This window comes from Caloenas nicobarica, chromosome 8 (genome assembly GCF_036013445.1).
Source record: "Caloenas nicobarica isolate bCalNic1 chromosome 8, bCalNic1.hap1, whole genome shotgun sequence".
NCBI lineage: Eukaryota > Metazoa > Chordata > Aves > Columbiformes > Columbidae > Caloenas > Caloenas nicobarica.
The window spans coordinates 28070593-28082669 of record NC_088252.1 but is presented as its reverse complement, the minus strand read 5'-3'; the positions used below and the strand labels follow the sequence as shown (position 1 = coordinate 28082669).

General features: G+C 43.2%; 1 protein-coding gene across 2 annotated transcripts in view; it reads right to left on the bottom strand.

Moving 5' to 3' along the window:
- Positions 1-12077, bottom strand: part of VEPH1 (ventricular zone expressed PH domain containing 1) — a 67620-nt gene that overhangs the window by 32176 nt on the left and 23367 nt on the right. For both annotated transcript variants that reach the window (XM_065640340.1, XM_065640341.1), the window contains exons 6-8: positions 8656-8876; positions 3114-3323; positions 1897-2291 (exon numbers count right to left, since the gene is read on the bottom strand). In XM_065640340.1, coding sequence (XP_065496412.1) covers positions 1897-2291; positions 3114-3323; positions 8656-8876 — 826 coding nt within the window. The remainder of the gene's footprint in view (positions 1-1896; positions 2292-3113; positions 3324-8655; positions 8877-12077) is intronic.

The window sequence follows — 12077 nt, the reverse complement described above, 5'->3', positions numbered from 1 at the left end:
ATGAGTCCTCCTTCAGTTTTCTCCTACTTTGGTAAAGAAATCCAATTTTCTCAACTTTTGCCCTTTCGAGGGATGCTGGAATGGCAATTCTGATTCGAGTCAGAAAGTCCCACCAGCACCTTATCCCGGTATTAACTCAGAAAGGGTGAGTAAAAGAGCGGTAAGCAACAAGCACAAAACACACACACGGCAGCAATTTCTCTCCCGCCCTCCCTATTTCCTTGCAACTGATTTTATCACTATTTCCTTCTCTGTTTCATGGGACTCTGAAGTGCCCGTCTTTTCATATTTTCCCCTTTTTACATATTAAATTTCCAGTTCAAACTCCTACATAACCAAGATAATATTACCCAACTACGTATATTAATATATTTTCTAACATCTTCTTACTATTTTCTAAACATCCTATTTGAAAAGTAAACCAGATATATTTGAATGGGCCTTTACAATGTGCAGAAATCACAGAAGTCCAGTAACGGCGAGGTTTTAGATGGAATGGTTTATGTAACATCTGAAATATTAACAAAGCTGTCCCCTGCGTAATGAGCCAGACTGCGTTTCTCCAGCATCTTTAGAATGAGTCACGTAAATCTCCTGTTCTGCACGTGTCCTTACTCAAAGAATTTCCCTAAGAATGCTAGCTGAGGATTTTCGGGAAATTACAATAGTTTGGATGAATTTAGAAACAGTCACATACTTAGAACATATCAAAACAGTTACTTCAGAATGGAAGCTAAGCAATACATTGAAAAATATTCAACGTATTGCATTCGATTAATGTGAGGTCATTGCATTCAGCACTTGAAAAGCCAGATTGTTCACTCTTCTGTTTCCACTGTGACTTTATGAAACAAAAGCTTCTACCAAATAACTATTCCAAATAGTAAACCTGGAATTTAAGATATTTAGGAAATTCTTGAGAAGCACAGGCTTTTAAAATATATGCAGTTATGTCCCTTTTATGACTGGAAACTACTTTTCAGCTTTTTGACCACTGAAAAAGTAAGCAAGCAAATATTTTATCAACAGAAGTTGATATTAGATGGACCTGAAGTTATGTAGTGTTACAAGATGATGTTTTAAGTGACTGTAAAATGATTTAATTTAGTGAGTCAGCTACACTTTGGAATCATCGAAGGGCTGGGCTGTAAATAGCTCATGACCAGCAGCAAGTGGTTAGATGCCCACAAATTCACATTAAAGGACACAGCTACGGCTCAGTATAAGAGGCTCACAACCCAACCTGAAAGATTTACTTCAAAGAGAAATATCAAAGACCCAATCTTGCAGCGTATCGCCCGCCTCCCCCGCAGTCTCAGCAAAGCAGCTTCCTCGCACTTGAAAACAAACACCCACCCTTGATGAAAGCACAAAAACCTTAAACAACCCCAGGGACGTAGGGGAACAGGATCCAACCCAACCCAACGTGCCAGGGATCTCATTCTGTTGGGCCTTCAGGGAGCTTTGAGTCTGGGCTGGAATGTGTCAACCCGAGGGTCCTGACCTGCCTCATTTCTGGTGTATGCTGTGATCAACTGATTTAATAATAATCTCACTAAGAATAGACATGAGGAAGGAATTGTTGGCCCTGAGGGTGGTGAGAGCCTGGCCCAGAGAGGTGGTGGCTGAACCATCCCTGGAGACATCCCAGGCCAGGCTGGACAGGGCTCTGAGCAACCTGAGCTGGTGCAGATGTCCCTGCTCATGGCAGGGGGGGCACTGGGGGAGCTGGGAAGGTCCCTCCAACCCATACCATTCTGTGATTATGATTCTAACGTTCCTCCCCATCCATGAGCTCTGCACTAGAGGATCTTTCCCACCCATTTACTCGATCCCCGAGAGGACTTTCAGTGTCGTGTTAAAGTTCTGGTGACGGGACAGGCTCAGGGTTCTTACCTTCAATAACGCACTGGTCGGGGATCGGAATTTTCCTCCCCATCTCCGCAACATATTCTTTCACTTTACCCAGGTTTTCCTTCAAGTGCAAGTAGAGCTTGTCCTGGTATTCCACAGGGCTTGTCGCTGCCTCTGCGCTTCCTTCCAAGGCCTTTTCTTCAGGAGATTCTGCCAAATTCGCTGATTCTGTGTAATCGAGACTCTGGCGTGAAACCAAAGAATTTCCCAGTTGCATCGCTTCAGGATCAACACCGAAAGGCAATTTGTCGTTCTCTTGGCTGATGTAGATCTCAGTGAAGGAGATACCAGCAGTTATCTCCCCGTTCTCCTCGTCCTGCCTGCTCTCCGAGCTTGCCCCCTTCATGCGGACTGCGTGCAAAGCAAGGCTTTTGGACCTGGAAGGCGATTAAGGACAGGAAAAGTGTTTTGGAATAGACATAAGACACAAAAATCACCCAAACACATGTTCTTCCAGGTTACCTCCGTGCAGCTGCTTCAGAGAGCTGAACACAGGGCTTGCTCAGCCGGAGGCAAGTATCTTGGGGTAAATATGCATTTCAAAAGCAAAACTCAAGCCACAGCTTGAATAAGTAAATGAAACGAAATAATATCCATATATCACAACATCTGCATGCCATGGAGGGAGCCACTCAACCTATCCACAAAAAGCTTATAACCCTGGGACTGGAGTGTGTGCTTTATGGATCACATCATAAAAATGCCATCCGGCAGCCAGTTAACTGCACCGAGATTCAGCCTCCAGTTCTGCATTTATATATATATATATATATATATGTATGTATATACACATACACTGAGGGTGAAGTTAAGCCCTTATCTCACCCAGTGTCCCGGGAGAGTCGCACTCGTCTCACACAGCGCACAGACAAAATTTGATTCAAACACCTGATACGTATTGTTAGCAATAATACCCAGAAGAGGCCTCTGTATCTTCCTTTCTAGTAATATCTGTATGCAAATATTTTCCCACCCCTTGTGCTGTTTTAGGGCACAGAAGAGATTAAATAAATTTTTATGTTAATAATTTAGAAAGATTTTATCCAGCCTGTAAATTCCTGGATATGAGACTTGGTTAAAATTAGGCTCATGATGCTCATAGGTATCATGCCAGGGGACCAATTTCTCAATGTTTGGATAAAGTTTTATTACAAAACTGATACTCATGAAAACTACACACACATTTTACACAGCCATACCTGTTAAATCTCATATCCTTCCTTTCTTCTTTAGAAACCTGGCCCAAGCTGTATCTCCGCACTGAGCCAGGAGTATTGTTGTCAACATTTATTTTCTCTTCAAAAGCCTGTATTTTAACTTGAAGCTTTTCATCTTCTTCATTTCCATTCATAACAGACTTTAGATCATCCAGTGGTACAGGAGATTCTGTTTCAGCGTCATTTTCCATCCTAAGGAAGTAGAGAGCAGAGATTTAACTCTGGCACACTGTGCTCATAGTGATGCTGATGCTGCATTTTCACATACCATGTAGCTGGTAACATGATTATGTTTCAGCAGAGATTCTCTTAGAGGTTAATTAATCATTTTCAAAAACATCTTCGAGATCAATGTCTCTGTCAGATGGATGAGAAACACTGAACATCTCTGGCAACACTGGATTACAAACCACATGTGCTCTATCTGCATAAGCAAGACCCAGCTCTTTCCCTGATAGTCCCATAGGAAAGTTTTTTAGCTGAGCTTAAACTATTCTCTCAAGCTTACTAAACAATGACTTATTGCATTATTTTCATAAACCAAAAATAGAGCTAATTGCAGAGTTTATACAAGTCTGTGGTTTTAAAGGTTTGACAAAAGTACATGTAGTTCCTACTGAATTATTGTACCCTGGGTAAGAAAAAATATAATTTAAAACTCAGTGCACGGATGGAAACGAGCTCAGGAAAAGTTCTAAGCAATGTGACTGAAGTTCCGCAAAGGAGAAAATGAAGAGTTAAAATGAATTTGTAGGACTGTGGAGGAAGCTGTTTCATTTTAAATTTGTTATGTTAATCTTAGAACTACTGCTGCAGCAGCAGGAGGACTGAATTTCCAGGTACTAACAGCACTGTGGGGCAAAAGCACCGCTGTTCCTTCACCTCTTCTTCAGGGAGGTGCCTTCTGCTGCAGATTTCTCTGTTCCCATCTTATTCCTGCAGCTATGGAGTAACCGGACCAAAAAACCATGAAGGCACTACAAAGACAACCAGAAATCTCTTGGAGAATTAAGGGGTGTTTGACAGTTTGACAGTATTTACTTTTTAAACTCTACCCACAGATCTAAAACAAGCTTGTTTTGCTTCTGACCATTTATTTTTTGTTTTTTCCTGATAAGCAAATATCGGAATAGCTAAATCTGTAAAATACAGATATGGAAAGGCACAAGTGAGAGTTTTAACACAGCACTTTCAAAGCAGCAGAGTTTGAACAAGTCATGCTCACAGTTGGGAAGCCTATTAAAAATTCCCAAATACGGCAAATTACCAACAGTGGAAACAAAAAAGCACATTTTAAAAAAACACGCACCATGAATACTGCATCACAAAATGCACTTTTTCATCTGTTTTGGTAAAGGTAGTTCAGGATATTTCTCAGGGGAGCTGGCAAGTTTTGTCTTGTTTTGTTTTTCATTAGGCAAGATCTCATAATATATTAACACGGCAGAAAACTTTGAAAAAAATATTCTTCTGTAATAAAGAACCTTGGTATGACCTTTACTAACAAATCTTTCTGGAGATGTGGGACAAGATTTAATTTATTAGAAAGCTGTCACTCCAACATAACTCTCAACACTGCTCCCATTGTGGGAACTAAGCACTAAGAAAAATGTCTGTTCCATACGTAAATCTATGTAAAGCCCCTCTGGCTACAGAGAGAGGAGTGATGGACTGATGGGGTTTATGAATGACAGACCCAATGTTTGGAAATAAAAGTGGCGTTTTATGACAGCGCCTTTTCGTCCAGCATTCTCTGGTTTAGCTTTGATGGTTTTGTGAAGGAAATAGAAGAAAATGCTTCTGCTAAAGGAACACATGAACTAATCCTATATGCCATATATGAAGCAGTAGTTGGTTGGTGCACATGGGGCTCGTGGTGCTCCTCAAGCCACCACCTCAGCCTTGGCCCTGAGGGTGCCCGCGATTTCAGGGGGACTGGAAGCACTGGGGAGGGTGTCCCAGGGGACCACGGGCTCTCACGTGTCCCCGCTGTGCACTCGCATCGATTCCCGGGAAGCCAAGAGCACAAACCCCACGTGAAACGTTGAATGAAGCCTCCAGCCCAGGCCCAACGGGAGGCCTGGCAGCGCTTCCTGCCGGCCGCCCTTCCAGCAACGGGAAAATAAACTATTGTTTGAAATCTTGGCAGGAGACTTCGGGTACATTGCTGAGGTTGCTGGAGCAGGATCAGCTTACACCAATGCTCAGGCTGTTTTTGAGAGGAAAAGGACGCACAAACCAGTCAGAAAAGTCATAAGGACCTGGCTTGCAAAGATAGTACCGTGCTACTCATCGTTTCACTGCTTTTAAATTAAAGAGACCTTAATATAATAGAATCATAGATTAGTTTGGGTTGGAAGGGACCTTCGAAGCTCATTGAGTCCATGAGCAGGGACATCTGCACCAGCTCAGGTTGCTCAGAGCCCCGTCCAGCCTGGCCTGGGATGTCTCCAGGGATGGTTCAGCCACCACCTCTCTGGCCAACCTGGGCCAGGCTCTCACCACCAGGGGCAATAATTTCTTCCTCATGTCCAGCCTGAATCTCCCTTATTTCGTTTAAAACCATCACCCCTTGTCCTGTCGCAACAGGTCCTACTAAAAAGTCTGTCTCCATCTTTCTTCTCGGCTCCTTTTAAATACTGAAAGCAAGTCAAGAGCGATACAGTAATTTGAAGAGCCTTTCCACCACCATTATCAACATCACCAGTCAGGTGCTTAAAATAGGAAAGAGAGCGTACACAAATAGAAATCGCTAAAAATACACTCGATACGGGATTGCTTCCAGGGCTTCAGCTCTGGGTGGACGGAGGCAATATGACCGGATCAAGCGCGGGTCCTTGTGGTTCATCAACGTACGGACATAATCACCTCCTCAAATACAATGGACAGGTTGAGGAAATAAAATACAGCGCAGGTTTGAGGAAGGCAAGTGGTGGATGGCGACGGCGATCCCAAAACCTCAGGCTCACAGTGGGGAAGCACATCAAGAGCTTCCAAATACATGGTGGAAAATGAAAGGGAAACGAATGATAAATGAATGCTCACACCACGTGCTAGGCCTGCCCTCACCTTTAAGGAGAAAAGATAATTTAATCCAGCCACTAGACAAAAATGAGCAGCACTGCTATAGCATATTATGCTCAGTTCTTTCCCAGAACCTGGCCATGGAAGCATCATTAAATTTTCTTTCTTTCTTTCTTTCCTTTCTTGCTGTCTTTTAATTGACCATGCTATACTTCTAGGTTGGACCAGTCCATTAAAACTCTGTATGTGTTCTTAAAAAGCACCTCTGAGACTGAATAACTTGCAATTTTGTGATAGTAAGGGGCAACAGAGCATGGCATGGTTTTAATTATACTCTCCACCAACTGCATGTAAAATTCCCCGTGTCAAACAACTCCAAGCCAGCCATCGCTCTAAAGAAATCAGTTTCTTCTTATGTAAACACGTGATTCTGGAAGGAATGGTTATAATCCAACCACACATTTTAAAATTCTGTTTTCCTTTCACAGCATAAATACTCTGAATTGCCGCTCTTTAAAAAACACTGCAGCTCCGTAACTGCGGCAGCTCTGCAGCTGGGAGGGTATTTCCACACCGAGGTTGGGACCAGTCCCACCTATGCTGGTACAAGTCAGAATAAGCTCTGCTTAAATCAGCAGAGAACTCTCATTTTAGCCTTGATCACTGTGCCGTACTTGTTCCTGTCTGATGTAGCTGATGCTTCACTTGATGCAGGCCTGAAATGTCAAACCAAACACCTAAAACTGTGAAAAATCAGAGTCTGGCCCCATGGAAGCCTTTTCCTTTCATGCTCTGCATCATCAGTAGAGGTTTTTTTTTGAAGGGAAATAAGGACGGATCCTGAAAAATCCACTGAAAAATATAATTTCCTCCCTTCTCTTCCCCTAGACTCTTCATCCAAACAGTATTTTGCATCTGTAACCACACTCACACATATAAAAAAGCTTCTACTCCTCAGACCAAAGCAAGTCCTCAACAAAGGGGAATTTTAGAGAGAAACGGGTAAACACAGCAACATTTTAATGACAACCTTTTCTGTTTTCTACTGGTTTTTATCAGCTCTAGAGATAAATGTTAAGCACAGAAGATAATAAGGAATACCACAACATTTTAGCAAATAAAGTAATTTTTCTACCGTAGGATAAGGGATCACAATGGGCTGCGTGAATAACTATTATTGGGCTTTGTTACTGAAACCTCAATTCCTGCCCTGCTTCACTGCCGTCCCCAGCATTCGTGACATCCTTCTGGTTCCCTTCACTAAGTGACATCGGGCACACTCTTCTTCACCGTTGAACTTGACTAGTTTAGAAAATGCGTACCACCATCTCACGCTCACTTTGCTGTCTCCACTGAGGATTTTTCATTCTTTTTAATGAAACTTTCCATAAAAGGAGCGCAGAGGCTCGATTTCAGCAGTTTTCTGCCACCAGGTGAAGTTTGGACATTTCTTGTTGTAAAATGAGGGACTATATCAGGGTTATTCTCCTTTTTCATTTTTAACACTCTCCAGGATACCAGTTAATTGTTTCTGGAATGACCTCAATGTTTTGGCTCCAGCCCTGCAGGTCTGTCTCCAAGGCTATCCTTCATGGTTATGAGTTTTCTGACATCTGTGTCACATTTTTTCAAATAATTACTATTCCTTTGTGCTCTCTTGACCTATTTCAGTATTCACAATGCTAATTGTAAGTGTCTCCCTAATTAAAAGTGGCTATCACCATACATTTAAATAACACTTACATACATGCTGTGACAAATACAGCAACACTCCTGATGCTTTAAACTTAGGATGCTTGAGTGAGCAGAACATATTTTTGTACAAACTTGAGAACATTTTTCCAAATTTTTTTAGCAAACCTTTATCAGGGAACTATGCCAGTCATTGTTCTCACCAGCTTCACTCGTTATCTTCTAGAATAAACTCCACGATAATCGTGTAGCCTGACTTCGCCGATTTATTTTTAACTGAAGCTTTTCAGATTGTGAGTCGACTTATCTGAGACATGGCTTTTTTCTTGTTCTTTAAGTGCTGAAACTTGAACGGCTTCTTTATTCCTCAGTGCCACACGAGGCAATGTCTGTTTTGTGATGTTCAGAGGTCACTGCCTGGCAGCTGGTTCCCACAGAGCTCTTACTGCCCCCCTTTAATTCCAGATTTCTGTGCTAGTGTCAATCATCCTTATGCTTGCATTTGAAATACAGACCTCAAGTTACCTCTACAAGTAGGGACGTTGCCCACCAGGCGTCTGTAAACTATTTTGTGCGCTTACCTGCCCCTGTAAATAACACAATCCAATGGCTGAGTGAGTAGAGACTGGAATAATACAAGAGGAATATCAAGATCAATACGAAAATGGCAACGTAGCAACTTACAGGAACCGAGGTACATCTCACTTCCAGCTGATTGTTCATCCATCACAACTTGAATATATTTCACATAAATTGATGCTGCCTCGCACAGCCACGACCGTGACTATCATAGAAAAATGAGCTTTACCTGGCTCCTGATGTGCTGTCGCTCTCCAGCTGTCGGACAAGGAGCTTGGCTATGGCAGTGAAACTGTTGCTCATGCGGTAGATGTCCCTGCTCTGGGCGCCCAAGATGCTCGAGAAGGTGTCAGTGAGACTCTTGATTTCCAGCAGAAGAATATGGTGAAATGAGTGCTCCATGTTGGCCAGCTGGTTCACCAAATACAGCAGGCACGTTCTGGCTTGCTCCTGCACAACACGAGGAGATAAGGACAATTTTAAATAAATTAATTCAGCAGCAGCAACCCAGCTCCCCTCGCATCTTCGATGAGTCTTGGCCAAACTACTTCATGTCCCTATACCCAGTTTCCATGCCCATTTTTTGCTTTATTCCGTGCCGTCTGTGGCAGGCAAACTCTCCCATAGCGGGGCAAGTGCTCACATACGCTGTTCCAGTTCACAGGGTCTTCTCCCCCATGGTCTTTTATCTTGTGTCCATACCTGACCTGTTGCACATTGAGCTCGTGGGGGCTCTGAGGAACTTGACCTGGTTGAAGACATCCCTGTTCATGGCAGGAATGTTGGACTAGATGAGCTTTGAAGATCCCTTCCAGCCCAAACTATTCTGTGATTAGCACAGACACAAACACATTATAACCACCATCAGACCTCAGCTCAACACACCCCGCAACTCAGGTCTGTGCTGGTTTGTGGCACCACAGGACATATCAGGTTTGTGTCTTCTTTACGGCCTTGTATTAATGGGCTAATATCCAGGTTTTTGCTTCGTCCACGTTACTCTGCAAATAACCACGGATCACCAGGCAATTGCAGTGAATTCTGCACATGCCATTAGCTGTTACTAAAACTTTGCCAAGAGCAAAGATCCATTTTTCAGTCCATAAAACGTTTCCCAAACCTGCCTTCCTTTCTGGACCTGTTGGGTGTTGCAGATCTGTTCTATTTAGCAAGAGCCTGTCGTCACCCAGCATTCGCAGAGCAGCGAGGTGCGGCGGGACTATCAGCATCTCTTCTCCAGGTTAAAGTACCTCGTAACTCACAGGGGCTCCCTCCTTCCATAGCAATTCACTGAGGAGCAACACTCAAGATTAGACCCGTGACTAACGCCCCAACAAAGAGAAGTTTCAAACAAGATTTGGCTTTAAGATCTCATGGCAGGCGACGCGGCGCTGTCTGGCAGCCGGATCAGTCACTGCCCGCCCGCTGAAGTCTGATATGCCCTCCGCAGCCAAAGTTTTGCGAGCCCATTTATCAGAGGGATGTGATCTCGCCAGTTTATCAGCGAGATTGCTTCCCCCACAAACGAGGATTAAAGACGCTGCTTCAGATCATAATATTAAACATGCAAATATTTTCTAGTAAAGATACTTTATCATCTCCGCTTGGCAAGGGCACACAGCTCCAATTCCAACTCTTTCTGTACGTACGTGGAGGAATTCACAAACTAAACTGCAAACCCCGAAGGTGAAGAAACACATTAGGGTTCTCCTGCTTTGTTATAGTTGTCCTAAGGTGTATTAGGTTTCGCAGTCCTAAAAATCTCTAAGTGGGAAAAGCAGCAGAGAAAGAAGGAATTAACTCAGGAGCTCATCTCAGATCCTCTGCTGGGGTAACTGGGAATGGCTCCACGGAGTGAAACCCACTCGATACTCAGCAGATTGTTACAGAAATAGGGAAATATTTTGCTTTTAGACTCTGTGCTGAAATACAAGCAAAGTCACTTTAGGAACATAAAAAATTCTCGTCTTCCCAAGGGTTAGCAGCAAAGGAGGGGCAGTCGTGTGCCATATCACCCTCCAAACGCTGCGGGGCAAGACCATTATTATCTCTTCTCTTCTGGGACTGCGTAACAGGAGAGAAAAAATTGCTGAAAGTTGGATTCCAAGTACAGCGGGGCCATAAAAATACACGGGGGACTTTGGCAGAACACGGCCCCAGCATCACAAGCGAGACATTTTTTGAAGAAAAAGTCAACTTATTTTAAGCAAAAGCAGATCCGCTGTGCCGTGCCGTGACAGAGATAAATGAGAAAAGCGTATCAGACAAATTGCTTCCCTGTCAGCCATATGGGGACAAACTCCAGCTCTGTCCCGGGTTGGGCTGCTGCGACCGAATGAGCTTTTTTTCTCAATGGCTTAAAAGAAGTTGACTTTTTGGTCCATATTCACTAGTTTATTTGAAAGACAATCCTCCCTACAAGAGATAAACACAGGCTCAATTAACATTTAAAACACATTTTTGTTTCCTAAACAAACTGGGGGGCAGATGTAACTGGAAGGGAAGTTTTGAGCATTTTCATGTCACTTTGATGCAGCTGGAGCAGCTCCAGCCGCGCTGAAACGCGGCTACTCGCCTGGAGTGAGCTAAAAGAACAATAAACTCCACCAGTAACATAATATGTAACTGTTATACAAAACAAAATTATGGCAAAATAGCTCAACATGAAAGCAGTCATTATCCCTGCCACGATTTTTCGAAAAAAAAAAAAAAAAAAATCAGAAATCCTATTTGGATATACATAACCCACTGCTATTTTAACAATGCTTATTTTATGTACTCGTGTGTTTTTTCATAAGCATTCCTTGCATTTCCTGGTATTACATTTGCCAGTAGGTGAAGATCTAAAACACGAGCAATGAGGTGTGGCAAAGTGTTTTGTTTTATCTGAAAATCAGGCTCAGGAGACGACCAAACAAGATCACAAGGCTTTCAGAAGTAACTCCAATTTCCAGGTGGTTCAAAACACACAGTTATTGGAGAAAAAAAATAATAAAAAAATTTTAAATGGTCAATTGACCTATGCCCCAAGATGGTGTTTTGCTTTGCACAAATGTACATTTAAGGGAGAAGCTCTGATTTCAAGTTCACCCATGAGACTGCTGCTGAGATAACAGCAGTGGCGCGGATAAACACGGGGACAAGCTTTAAAATGAAGGGATTTCTTTTTGGCCAAAGCTCCCACCTCTGCAGGGGTCTGTCTGAACCACCGGGGTGGAGGCAGCAGCTCGGGGAAGGCACAAGCATTCGCTTCTGGACGCCAGCAGAAAGAATTTTCTGCTCCTATCTGCGATCTACACCATAAAGGGCCAAGCCTCCACCCTTGCCGTCTCTTTTCCCCAAGTAAACCTCGAGTGAAAGAAAATATCAATAAATAAAATTCCAACGCTACCATTAGAGCTTAATTTCCCACTTGGAAGGGGGTGCTGATGCCGATTCATGTCTCTAAGTGAGAACCAGCAGCATATTTGTAACCGCTGATCTGTAACGCGGATCCGCTACAGGAAAAGAGGCGGAGAAGTGACAAAGTGGTTGTGGGGACGGCATTCATGGAATCACAGAATCATTTCAGTTGGAAGAGGCCCTCCGGATCATCAAGTCCAACCATAACTTAACTCTACCACTGCCCCCCATCCCTGAGAACCTCATGTC